General features: G+C 41.3%; 1 protein-coding gene across 1 annotated transcript in view; it reads right to left on the bottom strand.

Moving 5' to 3' along the window:
* The window catches only part of LOC117593311 (adhesion G-protein coupled receptor F1-like), a 31,511-nt gene extending 10,787 nt beyond the window's left edge, over positions 1–20,724 (bottom strand). The window contains exons 1-17 of the mRNA XM_034287962.1: positions 20,433–20,724; positions 20,105–20,208; positions 18,822–18,870; positions 18,540–18,692; positions 17,872–18,042; positions 17,742–17,783; positions 16,266–16,337; positions 13,642–13,803; positions 13,371–13,541; positions 13,242–13,283; positions 8,366–8,527; positions 8,095–8,265; positions 7,966–8,007; positions 3,126–3,170; positions 2,609–2,770; positions 2,338–2,508; positions 634–675 (exon numbers count right to left, since the gene is read on the bottom strand). Of these exons, the coding sequence (XP_034143853.1) occupies positions 634–675; positions 2,338–2,508; positions 2,609–2,770; positions 3,126–3,170; positions 7,966–8,007; positions 8,095–8,265; positions 8,366–8,527; positions 13,242–13,283; positions 13,371–13,541; positions 13,642–13,803; positions 16,266–16,337; positions 17,742–17,783; positions 17,872–18,042; positions 18,540–18,692; positions 18,822–18,870; positions 20,105–20,206 (1,759 nt within the window). The 5' untranslated portion in view covers positions 20,207–20,208; positions 20,433–20,724. The remainder of the gene's footprint in view (positions 1–633; positions 676–2,337; positions 2,509–2,608; positions 2,771–3,125; positions 3,171–7,965; positions 8,008–8,094; positions 8,266–8,365; positions 8,528–13,241; positions 13,284–13,370; positions 13,542–13,641; positions 13,804–16,265; positions 16,338–17,741; positions 17,784–17,871; positions 18,043–18,539; positions 18,693–18,821; positions 18,871–20,104; positions 20,209–20,432) is intronic.
* Between the last annotated feature and the right edge of the window lie 696 nt (positions 20,725–21,420).

Raw genomic sequence — 21,420 nt, 5'->3', positions numbered from 1 at the left:
GGTTCTATATGATCTTTTTGCAGGTTTGTGTGCAGTGCTGGCCAAAAATAGTGAACATCTCTGAGCGACTGACTGACTGAGTTATTATCCATTGATAAATAGTGTATTGGTTAGAGACACATCCTGCCACACAATAGACCAGCTAGGTAGCTCAATAAGGGAACAAAATACTATTTTGAAGAAAAAATATGTATATTTTGAGGGAATGTTGAGGAAACAAAGTATTATTTTGAGGCTTCAAATTACTGCAAAACAGAAGGGATACAACTCACATCAAACTGACACACTCAATCTCGTCTTTTCAATTTTCATGGCTAGAAGGGATACAGGTCTTGTCAAAATGGCATTGCTCTTGGGTGAGTTTGAAGCATATCTAGCTACTGTGCCCTCAACTAATATAATATTGGCAACTAATATTGGCACCCTTGGCAAATATGATTAAAACGGACTGTGAATTTCTTTTTAAAATTGTTCATCTTTTTGATCTTTCTTTCAAAATTTTAACAAAATCTAACCTTCACATGCAGTAAAACACTTGAAAGATAAAATAAATTATTACAATAAAACCAATATTTACTTTTATCTTTTATTGGATTAAGTTTATATGTTTTTAAGTCAGGATTTCTATGTTACCTGTTGTTGGAGAGGCTGTAGTGGTTGGACATGCTGTAAAGTCTATTGATTAAAAGAGAGAGGGTATGTTTAATGAAGGAATGTACAAACCCGATTCCAAAAAAGTTGGGACACTGTACAATTGTGAATAAAAACAGAATGAAATTATGTGGAAATTAAAATTTTCAATATTTTATTCAGAATACAACATATATGACATATCAAATGTTTAAACTGAGAAAATGTATCACTTTAAGGGAAAAATAAGTTGATTTTAAATTTCATGGCATCAACACATCTCAAAAAAGTTGGGACAAGGCCATGTTTACCACTGTGTGGCATCCCCTCTTCTTTTTATAACAGACTGCAAATGTCTGGGAACTGAGGAGACAAGTTGCTCAAGTTTATGAATAGGAATGTTGTCCCATTCTTGTCTAATACAGGCTTCTAGTTGCTGTCTTAAGTCTTCTTTGTCGCACCTTCCTCTTTATGATGCGCCAAATGTTTTCTATGGGTGAAAGATCTGGACTGCAGGCTGGCCATTTCAGTACCCGGATCCTTTTTCTATGCAGCCATGACATTGTAATTGATGCAGTATGTGGTCTGGCATTGTTATGTTGGAAAATGAAAGGTCTTCCCTGAAAGAGACGATGTCTGGATGGGAGCAAATGTTGTTATAGAACTTGGATATAACTGTCAGTATTGATGGTGCCTTTCCAGATGTGTAGGCTGCCCATGCCACACGCACTCATGCAACCACATACCATCAGAGATGCAGGCTTTTGAACTGAGCGCTGATAACAACTTGGGTTGTCCTTGTCCTCATTAGTCCGGATGACATGGCGTCCCAGTTTTCCAAAATGAACTTCAAATTTTGATTCGTCTGACCACAGGACACTTTTCCACTTTGCCACAGTCCATTTTAAATGATCCTTGGCCCAGAGAAAACGCCTGCGCTTCTGGATCCTGTTTAGATAGGGCTTATTTTCTGATCTATAGAGTTTTAGCCAGCAACGGCGAATGGCACGGTGGATTGTGTTCACCGACAATGTTTTCTGGAAGTATTCCTGAGCCCATGTTGTGATTTCCATTACAGTATCATTCCTGTATGTGATGCAGTGCCGTCTGAGGGCCCGAGTATGGTTTTCCGGCCTTGACCCTTACGCGCAGAGATTATTCCAGATTCTCTGAATCTTTGGATGATATTATACAGTGTAGATGATGATAACTTCAAACTCTTTGCAATTATTCTCTGAGAAACTCCTTTCTGATATTGCTCCACTATTTTTCACTGCAGCATTGGGGGAATTGGTGATCCTCTGCCCATCTTGACTTCTGAGAGACACTGCCACTCTGAGAGGCTATTTTTATACCCAATCATGTTGCCAATTGACATAATAAGTTGCAAATTGGTCCTCCAGCTGTTCCTTATCTGTAAATTTAACTTTTCCGGCCTCTTATTGCTACCTGTCCCAACTTTTTTGGAATGTGTAGCTCTCATGAAATCCAAAATGAGCCAATATCTGGCATGACATTACAAAATGTCTCACTTTCAACATTCGATATGTTATCTATATTCTATTGTGAATTAAATATAAGTTCATGAGATTTGTAAATTATTCCATTCCTTTTTTACTCACAATTTGTACAGTGTCCCAACTTTTTTGGAATCGGGTTTGTAATAACTCATGATTTTAATGAACATTCCGGGGTGTAGGTTCTTACTTTGCTGGAAAACCGACTGGCAGAACATTCCATCTGAAGGAATAGCATTGATACATCCACATGTGTCAGATGTAGTGTCATCACATCTTCCATAAGAGAGACACTGGTCACATGACCATTGATACTGGTTCTCACATCTGCACTGGAATCCAGTTCCATTAAGGGAGCAAACTGGTAAAATTACAGTAAATTAAAACATTTCAATTAAAATATTCAGTTGATCTTTGAAAAACACATACACAATAATTTGCACACCTAAGTAAAGTTTTACCGGTAGAGATGTTAACACCAGTGATTTGTGTCAGGCTATTCATTGTAACAGGGTAACTTGCATTTCCCAGACCGGCTCTCATTGTATTTATTGCTGCAACATCTGTGATTTTCAGCTCAATTTCAATCATGTACATGTAAAGAGTTGGTGGTACTGTTGAATCTGTAACAGAACAGAACACTTTCATTGTTGTTTAAATATACAGTACTTTACCATCAATATTAAAGCAGTACTGTTATGGTTTATCATGTAATGGGGTAAGCACTTTAGTTCAGATTGAACACATATTTTTGTTCATTATTTTCCATACCTTGAACAGTTTTTATTAACAAACTACATTTACTGGTTTCTGTGGTAACTTGTGTTGTTGGCTCATTGTTTGGCATTTACAGTGGAGAGAAGGACAGGGAATAGATGAGAAGAGAGGTATAGAAATGCTGCCAATTGCTTTTACATCAAAAGTTTGTGGACATGTGTTAGGGTAACTGTCTTTTTTCCAGATATGTATTATACTTACAGGTAACAGTGGTCAGTTGTGTTGTTGGCTCAAGGGTTGTAGCATCTAACAGTGGAGACAAAGACAATGAATGGATGAGAGAGGAAGAGAGGTATAGAAATTACACCCAGCGCATTAACATCAGTAGTATTGAACTTCTGTGAAACGTACTGTGCCAGTTTTACAGATTTCAATTATACTCAGTAATAATTGGCTCAAGGGTAGGGAAGGGACGATAGACGATTTTAGTACTAATCGCGATGGAAAATACTCACTATTGTGAAATCGTGGAGAAATTCCATAATCGGGATAATCGTAAATCGGGATAATCCTCACTGTTATAACCTTAGATGGTTAAGAATGCACGCACACTTTGAACGGTTAACAGACTATACTTAACGTCTGCATCAGCCCACATACACAGGTAGGATCACTCTGGAGCAGCACATGTCAACCTGGCGGGGTAACCCTCTTATCGTCCCTGAGGGGGGGGGGGCACCTGGGTTAATTAATAAAGGTTCCGGGGTGCAGTACCCTTACACACAGCGACACAGTTTCAGTCTGTAAAACTCACGATTGGCTTGAAAAGGTTCTGCCAGTCGCTGACTGTTTTACTTTACAAGTGGAGCGCACATCTCATCTCATGTTGTACTACGCCACTAAACATCCTCTGCAATGTATGGTCAATGAAGCCAAATGGCTCTGCTAGTTTAAGTAGAAGAATATTGTCAATTACAATAAAAATCGAGATTTAATTCTTACATGTCATTATGAGTTGGGATTGTGTTGTAATTATATAAAGAATAAACTAGTTTTCCAATTCCTTTACAACAGTACTAACCACTACACTTAGTATTCTACAAAAAAGCTTCTGATCACATCTCCCCTTCCTGCTATATGCAAATAACTGTCCATTCCATTACCACGGAAAATAAGCAGTTGAAACAATGTTGAGCTCAAACAAACCAATGATATCTGTGATGGTTCAGTGGCCAATGCAGGGGAACATTCCGCTCTTGAACCACCCCCCCCAGAAGTCAGGTACCTGTAGCAACGTCCACCCATTCACAGCTGTACCCACTAATCACCTTGCGCCTTCTATTTAGGTGTGGCTGCTGGCAATTATGGGGATTTTTCATTTTGGGTGACATGCTGATACAGGAGGGAAACCCAAGGACACAAGTGCTGAGCAGGGCTTTCCTCGATTCATCAAGCGATTACAGGAAAACTCTAGAAGAGCCATCATTATTTGAATGTAAGTTCATGGGATTTCATTAACCGGCGGTGTGCTGGAAATGCATTAATATGTTTGTAATGGGCTGAAGAGAGAAAAGATAAGACCAAATACGGAAAATACACTGAGAACAAATCCCCTGAATTAGTCTCTGGTCTGATCATTTATTGCCACCCGCACCCTGGTATAGTGTCAGGAAGCCAAACCGTCTCATCTGGTGGACGATGTAGGCACGTTGAGGCACAGGCCCTAGACAAGACATCCCCCATGGGTGGCGCCGGGTTCAGACTCCCACAACAGAACCATCTACATGGAGCAACTTCTACAAAGACTGGCAGACTGCAACTTGGCCCAGAACAAGAATCTGGAATTGCTTCATGCCAAACTAGCGGCCAGTGCTAGTCAACAACCCAAGCATACTCCTATTGTCAGTGTCCTTGATCCCTAGGCTCTCAGACAGCGATGACATAGATGCCTATCTCTTGGCCTTCGAGAGGATGGCAACGAGGGAGGGGTGGCCCAAAGCTGAGTGGGCCGGTCTGCTAGCTCCTCTACTCACTGGCAAACCCCAGAAAGCTTACCTGGATGTGAAAGGGAAAGCGGCCTCAGATTATGTGCATCTGAAGAGAGAGGTGCGCTCTAGGTATCGCCTCATTCCCCGCGACCGGGCTGAGATGTTCCACGCCTGGAAATACCGGGATGAAAAAAGCCCAAGGGGCAAGCTCTTTCACCTCATCCGGCTAGTAAAAGTATGGCTCAACACCAGACGCTCTACCGCCGAGATCCTGGAGACGCTGGTGATTGATAAATGTTTACCGGAACTTCCTCCACCTATGCAGAGAGTAGTGGGACAGGTTCATCCGACTACAGTCAACCTGTTGGCACAGACCATTGAAAATGATGTTTCCACCAAAGGTCAAATCCTCCTAGGAAGATCGGAGCGGACTACCACCGGCGTCAGAACAGAGATTGACAGGAAGGGTGAGAAAGCTCAGGAATCCAGCAGTAGATCAGTGAAAGAACAGGCAACCATGGAGCCCCTGCAACCAGCCCCAATTCAGTGCTTCCGGTGTATAGCGTACGGCCATATCGCCAGACAATGCCTGACTATAGAAATGTCCATGCCTACGGAGATGTCTACAAACACTGCATAACAGGGGGCCACCCCAACACAGCTGTTGGCACCAGCTCGGAGTGTACCCATTCACTTATCAGGAAAGGATACAGAGGGCTTCCTGGACTCGGGGAGCATATGTGTCCCTGGTGCAACAGGACCTCCTAGGGGGTGCAGCACCCATGGGACCGGGGGCAGTGGTGCCCTGCATACATGGAGACACCAAGCACTATCAGACGACGTGCCTTTCCATCATGACCGTGGCGGGGAAGGTAGCCAAGACCTTTGGGGTGGTCGCTGCTCTAAAACCACCCCTGCTCTAGGCAGGGACTATCCCTTGTTTGACCAGTTGTGGAGATTTTGCAGGTCCTGTATAGTAATCCTCCGATTCCTCTCCCAATCATAGAGATGCCATTTGAAAGGATTGCCATGGACTTGATGGGACCCTTACCGAGGTCCTCGCATGGACACGTGTACATCCTGGTGGAAGTGGATTATTTTACCAATTACCCAGAGGCAATACCCCTGCGTTCAATGGCCACCAAGGGAATTGCCAAAGAACTGTTCCACATATTTTCCCGGGTAGGACTGCCAGCGACGATCCTAACAGACCACGGCACCCAGTTCATGTCTCGGGTAATGAAAGACCTATGTCAGCTGTACAAAGTAAAACAGATATGAACCAGTGTCTACCATCCTGAGACGGACGGTCTCTGCGAACGATTGAACCAGACGATCAAGGGGATGTTACGCAAGGTGGTAGAACGGGATGGCAAAAACTGGGATATGATGCTGCCCCATCTTATGTTCGCGTTCCGTGAGGACCCCAGGCTTCCACAGGATTTTCCCCATTTGAGTTGCTATTTGAAGCATTTTGGACCTGGCTAAGCAAGCTTGGGAGAACCAGCCATGGTCGTTAATAGAGCATGTGACCTTCATGAAGGACCGGATGGCTGCCATTTGGCCAATTGTAAGGGAACACATGGCAAAGGCCCAAAGGAGACATGCTCGCAATTATGACTGAACAGCCCAGCCACACCAATTCCATCCAGGAGAGAAGGTGCTTCTCCTGGTTCCAACCCCGGAACACACACAAGCTCCTGGCCTAATGGAAAGGAACTTATGAGGTGTTGGCTCAAGTCTCACCGGTGAATTACCGGGTGAGACAGCCGGGGACGAAGGTGCCCGGAGCAGGTCTATCACATTATTTTCCTGAAGGCTTATGTGGAAAGAAAAGCAGCCATGATGTGGGGAGAGGGGGGGAAGGGGCAGGGCCGGCCCCAGAGAAAGTGTCCTTCGGCAACACCCTAACCAGCCAGCAGGTCGGTGACTTGGAGAAGCTAGTGGACGCCAACGGAAGGACCTTTTCCTCCCTACCGAGGCAGACTAACCTACCGTGTCACCGCATTGCCACCGAACCGGGAAAGAGGGTGCACCTACGGCCTTACAGGTTGCTGGAGGCCCTTCTTTTTGCAGGACCATGTGCAGTCCTGGCCAAGAATAGTGAATATCTCTGAGTGACTGACTGACTGAGTGATTACCCATTGTTAAATAGCGTATTAGTTAGAGACACAACATCCCACACAGTAGACCAGGGAGAGAAATCAAATCTGTCCAGGGAAAAAATTAATTAGGATTAGTTGACTGGCAACAAGCTTCAATAGCTACAAATTGTGGGCTAAAAGTAAAAGAGTTCATGGAATTGTTGTGATGGATGAACTTCGACCAACATGTCTAACATCATAAAGTGTTGGACTATTTGCCTTGAAACATGCTGCCCTCTCACCCAGGAAAACATATTCCTCACTCCCAACCAGTTTCAATACATCAGCGTTACCCAGATGTAAGTGCAATTAACAGCACAGTACTGGATGTTTACCTTCTATTCTACATGTTTTTTTCCAGTTTCATCTTAAGAAACAATTGTAGTTGTAAATTAAAAAAACAACACCTCTGTTGGTGCCATTTTAAGGAAACTGAACTTGAAGATTAATTCAGGCCAGAAGAAGCTCAATAAGGGAACAAAATATTATTTTGAAGGAACAAAATAATTATTTTGAGGGAACTAAATACAATGTAGAGGAAACAAAGTACTATTTTGAGGCTTCAAAATACTGCATAACAGATAGAAAGGGTACAGCTCACATCAAACTGACACACCCAATCTGGTCTTTTCAATTTTCATGGCTAGAAGGGATACAGGTCTTGTCAAAATGGCATTGCATTTGAGTTTGAAGCATATCTAGCTACTGTGCCCTCAACTAATATAATATAGGCAACTAATATTGGCACCCTTGGCAAATATGATTAAAACGGCCGTGAATTTCTTTATAACATTTTTCATCCTTTTGATCTTTCTTTCAAAATATTCACAAAATCTAACCTTAACATGCAGTAAAACACAGATAAAATACATTCTTACTATAAAACCAATATTTAGTTTTATCTTTTATTGGATTAAGTTTATCCAACATCATGTGATTTTTTTTTTAAAGTCAGGTTTTCTATGTTACCTGTTGTTGGAGAGGCTGTAGTGGTCGGGCATGCTGTAAAGTCTATTGGTTAAAAGAGAGAGGGTATGTTTAATTAAGAAATGTAATAACTCATGATTTTAATGAACATTCCGGGGTGTAGGTTCTTACTTTGCTGGAGAACCGACTGGCAGTACATTCCATCTGAAGGAATAGCATTGATACATCCACATGTGTCAGATGTAGTGTCATCACATCTTCCATAAGAGAGACACTGGTCACATGACCATTGATACTGGTTCTCACATCTGCACTGGAATCCAGTTCCACTAAAGGAGCAAACTGGTAAAATTACAGTAGATTAAAACATTTCAATTAAAATACTCAGTTGATCATTAAAAAACACATACACAATAATTTGCACACCTAAGTAAAGTTTTACCTGTAGAGATGTTAACACCAGTGATTTGTGTCAGGCTATTCATTGTAACAGGGTAACTTGCATTTCCCAAACTGGTTCTCAGTGTATTTATTGCTGCAACATCTGTGATATTCAGCTCAATTTCAATCATGTACATGTAAAGAGTTGGTGGTACTGTTGAATCTGTAACAGAACAGAACTCTTTCATTGTTGTTTAAATATACAGTACTTAACCGTCAATATTAAAGCAGTACTGTTATGTTTATCATGTAATGGGGTAAACACTTTAGTTCAGATTGAACACAGATTTCTGTTCATTATTTTCCAAAACCTACACATGTTGAAAAAGTTTTTTAATTTTTTTATTAACAAATTACATTTACTGGTTTCTGTGGTAACTTGCGTTGCTGGCTCATTGTTTGGCATTTACAGTGGAGAGAAGGACAGGCAATAGATGAGAAGAGAGGTATAGAAATGTCACAATTTCGTTTAACATCAAAAGTCGACATGTGTTAGGGTTACTGTCTTTTTCCCAGAGGTTAATTATACTAACTGGTAACAGTGGTCAATTGTATTGTTTGCTCAAGGGTTGTTGCAATCCTCACGATTGGCTTGAAAAGGTCCTGCCAGTCGCTGAAGTTTCCCTGACTGCTTGTTTTACTTTACAAGTGGAGCGCACATCTCATCTCATGTTGTACTACGCCACTAAACATCCTCTGCAATGTATGGTCAATGAAACCAAATGGCTCTGCAAGTTTTAGTAGAAGAATATTGTCAATTGCAATAAAAATCGAGATTTAATTCTTACATGTCATTATGAGTTGGGATTGTGTTGTAATTATATAAAGAATAAACTAGTTTTCCAATTCCTTTACAACAGTACTAACCACTACACTTAGTAGTCTACAAAAAAGCTGCTGATCACATCTCCCCTTCCTGCTATATGCAAATAACTGTCCATTCCATTACCACGGAAAATAAGCAGTTGAAACAATGTTGAGCTCAAACAAACCAATGATATCTGTGACGGTTCAGTGACCAATGCAGGGGAACATTCCGCTCTTGAACCACCCCCCCCAGAAGTCAGGTACCTGTAGCAACGTCCACCCATTCACAGCTGTACCCACTAATCACCTTGCGCCTTCTATTTAGGTGTGGCTGCTGGCAATTATGGGGATTTTTCATTTTGGGTGACATGCTGATACAGGAGGGAAACCAAAGGACACAAGTGCTGAGCTGGGCTTTCCTCGATTCATCATGCGATTACAGGAAAACTCTAGAAGAGCCATCATTATTTGAATGTAAGTTCATGGGATTTCTTTAACCGGCGGTGTGCTGGAAATGTGTTAATATGTTCGTAATGGGCTGAAGAGAGAAAAGATAAGACCAAATACGGAAAATACACTGAGAACAAATCCCCTGAATTAGTCTCTGGTCTGATCATTTATTGCCACCCGCACCCTGGTATAGTGTCAGGAAGCCAAACCGTCTCATCTGGTGGACGATGCAGGCACGTTGAGGCACAGGCCCTAGACAAGACATCCCCCATGGGTGGCGCCGGGTTCAGACTCCCACAACAGAACCATCTACATGGAGCAACTTCCACAAAGACTGGCAGACTGCAACTTGGCCCAGAACAAGAATCTGGAATTGCTTCATGCCAAACTAGCGGCCAGTGCTAGTCAACAACCCAAGCATACTCCTATTGTCAGTGTCCTTGATCCCTAGGCTCTCAGACAGCGATGACATAGATGCCTATCTCTTGGCCTTCGAGAGGATGGCAACGAGGGAGGGGTGGCCCAAAGCTGAGTGGGCCGGTCTGCTAGCTCCTCTACTCACTGGCAAACCCCAGAAAGCTTACCTGGATGTGAAAGGGAAAGCGGCCTCAGATTATGTGCATCTGAAGAGAGAGGTGCGCTCTAGGTATCGCCTCATTCCCCGCGACCGGGCTGAGATGTTCCACGCCTGGAAATACCGGGATGAAAAAAGCCCAAGGGGCAAGCTCTTTCACCTCATCCGGCTAGTAAAAGTATGGCTCAACACCAGACGCTCTACCGCCGAGATCCTGGAGACGCTGGTGATTGATAAATGTTTACCGGAACTTCCTCCACCTATGCAGAGAGTAGTGGGACAGGTTCATCCGACTACAGTCAACCTGTTGGCACAGACCATTGAAAATGATGTTTCCACCAAAGGTCAAATCCTCCTAGGAAGATCGGAGCGGACTACCACCGGCGTCAGAACAGAGATTGACAGGAAGGGTGAGAAAGCTCAGGAATCCAGCAGTAGATCAGTGAAAGAACAGGCAACCATGGAGCCCCTGCAACCAGCCCCAATTCAGTGCTTCCGGTGTATAGCGTACGGCCATATCGCCAGACAATGCCTGACTATAGAAATGTCCATGCCTACGGAGATGTCTACAAACACTGCATAACAGGGGGCCACCCCAACACAGCTGTTGGCACCAGCTCGGAGTGTACCCATTCACTTATCAGGAAAGGATACAGAGGGCTTCCTGGACTCGGGGAGCATATGTGTCCCTGGTGCAACAGGACCTCCTAGGGGGTGCAGCACCCATGGGACCGGGGGCAGTGGTGCCCTGCATACATGGAGACACCAAGCACTATCAGACGACGTGCCTTTCCATCATGACCGTGGCGGGGAAGGTAGCCAAGACCTTTGGGGTGGTCGCTGCTCTAAAACCACCCCTGCTCTAGGCAGGGACTATCCCTTGTTTGACCAGTTGTGGAGATTTTGCAGGTCCTGTATAGTAATCCTCCGATTCCTCTCCCAATCATAGAGATGCCATTTGAAAGGATTGCCATGGACTTGATGGGACCCTTGCCGAGGTCCTCGCATGGACACGTGTACATCCTGGTGGAAGTGGATTATGTTACCAATTACCCAGAGGCAATACCCCTGCGTTCAATGGCCACCAAGGGAATTGCCAAAGAACTGTTCCACATATTTTCCCGAGTAGGACTGCCAGCGACGATCCTAACAGACCACGGCACCCAGTTCATGTCTCTGGTAATGAAAGACCTATGTCAGCTGTACAAAGTAAAACAGATATGAACCAGTGTCTACCATCCTGAGACGGACGGTCTCTGCGAACGATTGAACCAGACAATCAAGGGGATGTTACGCAAGGTGGTAGAACGGGATGGCAAAAACTGGGATATGATGCTGCCCCATCTTATGTTCGCGTTCCGTGAGGACCCCAGGCTTCCACAGGATTTTCCCCATTTGAGTTGCTATTTGCAGCATTTTGGACCTGGCTAAATAAGCTTGGGAGAACCAACCATGGTCGTTAATAGAGCATGTGACCTTCATGAAGGACCGGATGGCTGCCATTTGGCCAATTGTAAGGGAACACATGGCAAAGGCCCAAAGGAGACATGCTCGCAATTATGACTGAACAGCCCAGCCACACCAATTCCATCCAGGAGAGAAGGTGCTTCTCCTGGTTCCAACCCCGGAACACACACAAGCTCCTGGCCTAATGGAAAGGAACTTATGAGGTGTTGGCTCAAGTCTCACCGGTGAATTACCGGGTGAGACAGCCGGGGACGAAGGTGCCCGGAGCAGGTCTATCACATTATTTTCCTGAAGGCTTATGTGGAAAGAAAAGCAGCCATGATGTGGGGAGAGGGGGGGAAGGGGCAGGGCCGGCCCCAGAGAAAGTGTCCTTCGGCAACACCCTAACCAGCCAGCACTTGGAGAAGCTAGTGGACGCCAACGGAAGGACCTTTTCCTCCCTACCGAGGCAGACTAACCTACCGTGTCACCGCATTGCCACCGAACCGGGAAAGAGGGTGCACCTACGGCCCTACAGGTTGCTGGAGGCCCTTCTTTTTGCAGGACCATGTGCAGTGCTGGCCAAGAATAGTGAATATCTCTGAGTGACTGACTGACTGAGTGATTACCCATTGTTAAATAGCGTATTAGTTAGAGACACAACGTGCCACACAGTAGACCAGGGAGAGAAATCAAATCTGTCCAGGGAAAAAATTAATTAGGATTAGTTGACTGGCAACAAGCTTCAATAGGTACAAATTGTGTGCTAAAAGTAAAAGAGTTCATGGAATTGTTGTGATGGATGAACTTCGACCAACATGTCTAACATCATAAAGTGTTGGACTCTTTGCCTTGAAACATGCTGCCCTCTCACCCAGGAAAACATATTGCTCACTCCCAACCAGTTTCAATACATCAGCGTTACCCAGATGTAAGTGCAATTAATAGCACAGTACTGGATGTTTACCTTCTATTCTACATGTTTTTTTTCCAGTTTCATCTTAAGAAACAATTGTAGTTGTAAATTAAAAAACAACACCTCTGTTGGTGCCATTTTAAGGAAACTGAACTTGAAGATTAATTCAGGCCAGAAGAAGCTCAATAAGGGAACAAAATATTATTTTGAAGGAACAAAATAATTATTTTGAGGGAACTAAATACAATGTAGAGGAAACAAAGTACTATTTTGAGGCTTCAAAATACTGCATAACAGATAGAAAGGGTACAGCTCACATCAAACTGACACACTCAATCTGGTCTTTTCAATTTTCATGGCTAGAAGGGATACAGGTCTTGTCAAAATGGCATTGCATTTGAGTTTGAAGCATATCTAGCTACTGTGCCCTCAACTAATATAATATAGGCAACTAATATTGGCACCCTTGGCAAATATGATTAAAACGGCCGTGAATTTCTTTATAACATTTTTCATCCTTTTGATCTTTCTTTCAAAATATTCACAAAATCTAACCTTAACAAGCAGTAAAACACAGATAAAATACATTCTTACAATAAAACCAATATTTAGTTTTATCTTTTATTGGATTAAGTTTATCCAACATCATGTGATTTTTTTTTAAAGTCAGGTTTTCTATGTTACCTGTTGTTGGAGAGGCTGTAGTGGTCGGGCATGCTGTAAAGTCTATTGGTTAAAAGAGAGAGGGTATGTTTAATTAAGAAATGTAAATACTCATGATTTTAATGAACATTCCGGGGTGTAGGTTCTTACTTTGCTGGAGAACCGACTGGCAGTACATTCCATCTGAAGGAATAGCATTGATACATCCACATGTGTCAGATGTAGTGTCATCACATCTTCCATAAGAGAGACACTGGTCACATGACCATTGATACTGGTTCTCACATCTGCACTGGAATCCAGTTCCACTAAAGGAGCAAACTGGTAAAATTACAGTAGATTAAAACATTTCAATTAAAATACTCAGTTGATCATTAAAAAACACATACACAATAATTTGCACACCTAAGTAAATGTTTACCTGTAGAGATGTTAACACCAGTGATTTGTGTCAGGCTATTCATTGTAACAGGGTAACTTGCATTTCCCAAACTGGTTCTCAGTGTATTTATTGCTGCAACATCTGTGATATTCAGCTCAATTTCAATCATGTACATGTAAAGAGTTGGTGGTACTGTTGAATCTGTAACAGAACAGAACTCTTTCATTGTTGTTTAAATATACAGTACTTTACCGTCAATATTAATGCAGTACTGTTATGTTTATCATGTAATGGGGTAAGCACTTCAGTTCAGATTGAACACAGATTTTTGTTCATTATTTTCCAAAACCTACACAAGTTGAAAACGTTTTTAAATTTTTTTATTAACAAATTACATTTACTGGTTTCTGTGGTAACTTGCGTTGTTGGCTCATTGTTTGCCATTTACAGTGGAGAGAAGGACAGGGAATAGATGAGAAGAGAGGTATAGAAATGTCACCATTTCGTTTAACATCAAAAGTCTGTGGACATGTGTTAGGGTTACTGTCTTTTTCCCAGAGGTTAATTATACTAACTGGTAAGAGTGGTCAGTTGTATTGTTTGCTCAAGGGTTGTTGCAATCCTCACGATTGGCTTGAAAAGGTTCTGCCAGTCGCTGAAGTTTCCCTGACTGCTTGTTTTACTTTACAAGTGGAGCGCACATCTCATCTCATGTTGTACTACGTCACTAAACATCCTCTGCAATGTATGGTCAATGAAGCCAAATGGCTCTGCTAGTTTAAGTAGAAGAATATTGTCAATATCAATAAAAATGGAGATTTAATTCTTAAATGTCATTATGAGTTGGGATTGTATTGTAATTATATAAAGAATAAACTAGTTTTCCAATTCCTTTACAACAGTACTAACCACTACACTTAGTAGTCTACAAAAAAGCTGCTGATCACATCTCCCCTTCCTGCTATATGCAAATAACTGTCCATTCCATTACCACGGAAAATAAGCAGTTGAAACAATGTTGAGCTCAAACAAACCAATGATATCTGTGACGGTTCAGTGACCAATGCAGGGGAACATTCCGCGCTTGAACCCCCCCTCCCAGAAGTCAGGTACCTGTAGCAACGTCCACCCATTCACAGCTGTACCCACTAATCACCTTGCGCCTTCTATGTAGGTGTGGCTGCTGGCGATTATGGGGATTTTTCATTTTTGGTGACATGCTGATACAGGAGGGAAACCCAAGGAGGTGCTGGGCTTCCCTCGATTCATCATGCGAGTACAGGAAAACTCTGGAAGAGCCATCATTATTTGAATGTATGTTCATTAGATTTTTTTAACCGGCGGTGTGCTGGAAATGCGTTAATATGTTTGTAATGGGCTGAAGAGAGAAAAGATAAGACCAAATACGGAAAATACACTGAGAACAAATCCCCTGAATTCATCTCTGCTCTGACCTTTTATTGTCACCCGCACTCTGAGTTAGTGACAGGAAGCCAAACCGTCACATATCCTAGAAGACATGCAGCTACAATGAGAAACTTAACAAACTGCATAATGTAGAAAATGAATAGGATAGAAATTACACATATCAAGGGTCAAAATAACATTGATCTATACGATCTGCACAATACATGATGCGCACAACATAACCGGGAGCTGTTATAATTAATTATAAAGTTATTATGAAGAATCGACACAATAGGCCTTCTAGCTGATAAGGCACATAAAATATGCACGGAAGTTCATGTCAGTACCGGTAAGAAATTAAATCTATTTTAATCCAAATCCGCAGAGGAGTGACTTGAAAAAGCTCTTGCTAGTCACCGAAGTGTTCCTGACAGCTTGTTTTATTTAAGAGGTGGAGCGCATATCTCACAAATTTTATTGTATAGATTTTACAAAAAAAAAAAACGTTCTCTAAACTCACCATTGCAAGAATGCAATCTTAAATTAGGAAACGACCCATTATTTCCATCAGCCTATTATCGGTCTCTTCCCTGAGGATGCACAAGAATAAACGTTTTAGAACCACATCTTCTGCAATGTTTGTCAATGAATCTGGCAACCATATACAGCTCCGGAAGAAATTAAGAGACGTACTGCACGTTTTTATTTCCTTTCCACAAACGTTGAAAAGGAAAGTTTTGAGTGAGGAACAGAAGAGTTCAATTTGCAGTTTTAACACTTCTGTTCCTCACTCAAAACCTTCCTTTTAAAAATTTTTGGAAAGGAAAGGAAAAGGTGCAGTGGTCTCCAAATGTTTTCCTGAGCTGTACATTAAGAGATTAACATGTTATTATAGTATTAATTATGAAAAACCTTTGATATTTTATTGTAATGGATTTTTAAATGCACAAGAACAATATTTATGTATTGGAAGAATATCCAATCAGCCGTTTTGAGCTAGAAACCAGAGTTGTTATTGGGATTGTTATTAATCAGGATAAAATCGTAAATCTGGATAATTTTGGCCAGGATAATCGTGGCATGAAATTCTCATACCGTCTCACCCCTACTGAAGGGTACCAGTATTGACAATGAAGAGAATGATAGTGAATGGATGAGAAAGGAAGAGAAGTACAGAAACATATCCAAAGTGCATTAACATCAATAGTGTGCACATCTCTGACTGCTGCTGTTCTCCAGATGTTATTTCTACTTACCGGTAACAGTGATCACTTGGCTTGTTGGGAAAGCAATATTATTCTGTTCTGTTGTGGCAGATGTTGTAAGGTCTGTGGAACAATTTTTTTTGTTATTTTTGTTTGCTGGATTGTATGAAAGGAGCATGAAAACATATCATGGTGACTGTGCGCTCTATACTATAATATTAGCTGTAAAATATTGACATTTATAATTGACTGAAGGTAATCCAAAATCATGTGAAAATGCATAATGGAGATTTTTCTACACTCACCTAAAGGATTATTAAGAACACCATACTAATACTGTGTTTGACCCCCTTTTGCCTTCAGAACTGCCTTAATTCTACGTGGCATTGATTCAACAAGGTGCTGAGAGCATTCTTTAGAAATGTTGGCCCATATTGATAGTATAGCATCTTGCAGTTGATGGAGATTTGTGGGATGCACATACAGGGCACGAAGCTCCCATTCCACCACATCCCAAAGATGCTCTATTGGGTTGAGATCTGGTGACTGTGGGGGCCATTTCAGTACAGTGAACTCATTGTCATGTTCAAGAAACCAATTAGAAATGATTTGAGCTTTGTGACATGGTGCATTATCCTGCTGGAAGTAGTCATCAGAGGATGGGTACATGGTGGTCATAAAGGGATGGACATGGTCAGAAACAATGCTCAGGTAGGCCGTGGCATTTAAACGATGCCCAATTGGCACTAAGGGACCTAAAGTGTGCCAAGAAAACATCCCCCACACCATTACACCACCACCACCAGCCTGCACAGTGGTAACAAGACATGATGGATCCATGTTCTCATTCTGTTTACGCCAAATTCTGACTCTTCCATCGGAATGTCTCAACAGAAATCGAGACTCATCAGACCAGGCAACTTTCTTCCAGTCTTCAACTGTCCAATTTTGGTGAGCTCGTGCAAATTGTAGCCTCTTTTTCCTATTTGTAGTGGAGATGAGTGGAACCCGGTGGGGTCTTCTGCTGTTGTAGCCAATCTGCCTCAAGGTTGTGCGTATTGTGGCTTCACAAATGCTTTGCTGCATACCTCGGTTGTAATGAGTGGTTATTTCAGTCAAAGTTGCTCTTCTATCAGCTTGAATCAGTCGGCCCATTCTCCTCTGACCTCTAGCATCAACAAGGCATTTTCGCCCACAGGACTGCCGCATACTGGATGTTTTTCCCTTTTCACACCATTCTTTGTAAACCCTAGAAATGGTTGTGCATGAAAATCACAGTAACTGAGCAGATTGTGAAATACTCAGACCGGCCCGTCTGGCACCAACAACCATGCCACGCTCAAAATTGTTTAAATCACCTTTCTTTCCCATTCTGACATTCAGTTTGGAGTTCAGGAGATTGTCTTGACCAGGACCACACCCCTAAATGCATTGAAGCAACTGCCATGTGATTGGTTGATTAGATAATTGCATTAATGAGAAATTGAACAGGTGTTCCTAATAATCCTTTAGGTGAGTGTACGTTACCTGTTGTTGGAGAGGCTGTAGTGGTTGGACATGCTGTAAAGTCTATTTGTTGAAAGAGAGAGGGTATTGTTTAATGAAGAACTGTAATAAATCATGATTTTAACAAAGATTCTTGGATGTAGGTTCTTACTTTTCTGGAAAAACGACTGGCAGTATATTCCATCTGAAGGAATAGCATTGATACATCCACATGTGTCAGATGTAGTGTCATCACATCTTCCATAAGAGAGACACTGGTCACATGACCATTGATACTGGTTCTCACATCTGCACTGGAATCCAGTTCCATTAAGGGAGCAAACTGGTAAAATTACAGCAGATTTAAAATTTCAATTAAAATACTTGGTTGGTCTTAAAAAAACTACACAATAATTTGCCCACCTAATAAAGTTTTACCTGTAGAGATGTTAACACCAGTGATTTGTGTCAGGCTATTTATTATAACAGGGTCACTTTCATTCATCACTGCAATATCTTTGGTGTTCAGCATTTTTACAAACTAATTCATGTTTTAGAAAGACAAAAAGCTATTCTCCTGTTCGAGCAAAATGCAAAATGGCAGACCTTATACATTCTTTATGTGGGTTTGTGTCTCGTGAGGAGAGTGACCCATCCATCAAATATAGATGAGAAGTGTTGCGGGACGTGACGAATTTGCCTAACATGACCAAATGTTTTGGCTAGTAAGTGTTATTTTGTAAATGCAGAGACTGTTCCCCATTCTTTTCCATGCCTAATTGTGGAGGGACAATTAGAAAAGCAATGTTTACCACTAGGAACGCCTAACAGCATAATTACCTGTGGTGATGTCAATTTCAGAGATTTTAGTGGTGTTGTTGATAACGTACGGAAGACTTGTTGAATTTACAGCTGTCTTAATTTGTTGTATAGTTTCAATAGCTGACACATTGACTTCGATGTCAATAATGTAGGTCCAATGATTGACTGGTACTGTAGGGATTGAAACAAGAGGAAAGAGTGAAGCATAATAAATAAGTTCCTAAGCAGTTGTCAAAGTCATGGTTTAAAAAGTATTGTATTTCCTGGATCATTTCAAGGTCATGCATTTCTTTGACTCACCTGCTCTTTTTCCTCTCAAATAATGCGGGTTCTCCTTTGTGTTGAATACCTTTACCAGGAGATTGACAGTCAGTATCTACATTGATGTTTTAGAGATTTCAAATAGTTCTTTGTATTTTACACATAGTATATCATGTTGACAGGTTTTTGGTGTTTTATAAAATGTTATCATTTTAATCACAAGGCTCCTGAATAACCAGTTAGGGGTTAATAAGTACATTACCATGTTTACTGAATCACTAGCATAAATACAGAGATGAACGTTTTAAGTTAATGTTAAAAAAAAATAATGGTTCAGAGTGCCTCAGATATTCCCAAGTTCAACTTTTTTGCCGGACAATCTATCAGTTCTCATTGACTTGTAAACTCCTCATTCTTACACTCTCAGTACTTTCCCCCCACTTTAAACCACCCTAGACTAGTTAATTATTTTCTGATTTCTTGCGTTAAGTGAAGTGGAGGAGGAGACAAGTCATGTCATTGTTTAAATTCTGTCTTGTATACTTAGGATTATATACAGTGCATCTTCAAGCCGTCAAATTTGTAATCTCACTAATTGTCAACCAGGAAGCCCGGTAAAACCACAGGGAAAGCATCCCATACTGTGCAAATTCAGTCTTGTATGTTTGTACAACCCTTTCTCCTCTGTATAAATTTTTTTTTACAATCAGGTTGAATAATGAAAAAACATATCCACTATTTGCTTTGGAAAATCTCTTGTAAAAACAGTTTTGTGTTGTGTACGATAAAAAAGATTTGAAACAGTAAAACATTTTCTTTTTCATGATTGGTTGATTCTTGCTGATGACTTGTTTGGACATAACTTTAATAGTCATCATTAGGGATCAGTCAAAGGATATTAAAGTTGCAACAACAGTAGTTGATTACATATAAACAAGGGAAGCCCTCGTTGGACCTGCCCATGCTAAAATGGCCTTTTGGTCACTAGAGGCCTCTATCTTTCTCTGAGGGTGAAAGATAGCATGCTGGAGGAATCGATCACTCATCTTTCAACTTAAACCAGCTGGAAGTGCCTGATCACCCAGAGGAGCTGCTAGAGCCCCTTGAGACATGGAAATCCCTGCAGGCTATCACTCCCCTGCTCAGGACAGTACTGGGACACTGCCCTTATGGGACTCTTGGCCACAGCTGTCCATGACATAGCCTGCACTTGAGCCCATGAGGTAATAAAGAAACAGCACTATGATGCAGGATATAATGATAATCGTAACTTTTATTTCACACATTTCCATTGGATAGGATGGTGTACTATAATATAATACCTGTGAAATTAGGCTTGAAATGTCAATTAATTCCTGTGTTTCCAAAATATAGCAGGCCATCAGGATGACAAAGACACTCAGCTTGTTCTTTGATATTGCCATTCCTGTAATGGGGAAACAATGCAGAGGAGTTAAGAAGAAACAAGAAGACCTATCAAAAAAGGTGTAAAACTAGTGTCAGGAGACTTTTTGTCCCCTTTGTGATTTCTGATGTTTGCCCCCCTTTGTGATTTCTATAAATGTTTTTAGATTTTCAACCAAAAATGTATGGAACCTTAAAATTAATGGAGTGAACATAATACAATATTGGTGTACATATTCTGCTTACTGGTTGTGTGCAACTTCCCATATACAATATGTGCCACTCTTCCACCGCTTTAAGTACAAGGAGAGAGCAAAGACCTGCAGACACTCGTCCCTCCGTGGAACTGTTTGGACACCTCTGGTTTAAAGGTTGCTTGATGTAGTTGGTCTATGTCAAGGTCAAGGATACTTTATTGTCCCCAAGGGGCAATTATTTGTACAGCCAGCAGAAAAAAACACAAAAACACAACACACATACACCATAGTGTAGAAGCACACATAATCTCTAAGCCTCTAAAACACACTATTTAGAAAACAATACAATAATAAACATCTTAAAACAGTTCTGACAATTTGTTTAAAATCGAGATAGAAGTCGGGATAAGAGAGTTTCTAAATCTATTTGACCTGCATCTGGGCATGGAGTGTAGAAGTTGTGTAGAAGTTGTGTAGAAGATGTGTAGAAGTTGGTCTATGGTTACGGGATTTATCTTAACCTCATATGACATAAACATTTATACAATAATATAACTTTTCATATAACTTAAACACATTGTTTGTAAGGGGAATGCTGTAATAAAAGAAAAATAGTTAAACCCTTAAAGAAGAGTACTTCTTCCTCTCTGCCACAACAAATACATTTGAATTCCAAATGCAAATCCTAGAATCAAGACTAGACCTTGGCGGATCTTTTGTGCATGCCCTAGAAATGCAAACCAACACAAATGCCTGGAATTAAATAACTGTGGTCCCTAAAATGGGGCCACTATGTACAAAGTATGCTGTAATTTCTAAATGGTTAGTCAAATATATTTTAATACCTTAATTAATGTACTGGAATACAGAGCAAGAAAACGAATTACATATGTCCAAATGCTTTTTGAATCAACTGTTTTGCTGGAGTGGACTGTGACGGTGAGGTGACGGACAGCTCCGTCATCTCTCGCTTTCCCATGGTTCATGAACTCACCCCGGACTCCTTCATTTGTCTTGTCTCCACTTGTCACTCACAC

This window comes from Esox lucius, chromosome 18 (assembly GCF_011004845.1).
Source record: "Esox lucius isolate fEsoLuc1 chromosome 18, fEsoLuc1.pri, whole genome shotgun sequence".
NCBI lineage: Eukaryota > Metazoa > Chordata > Actinopteri > Esociformes > Esocidae > Esox > Esox lucius.
Note: the sequence above shows the minus strand (reverse complement) of the source record. Positions and strands in the feature narration are given on the sequence as shown.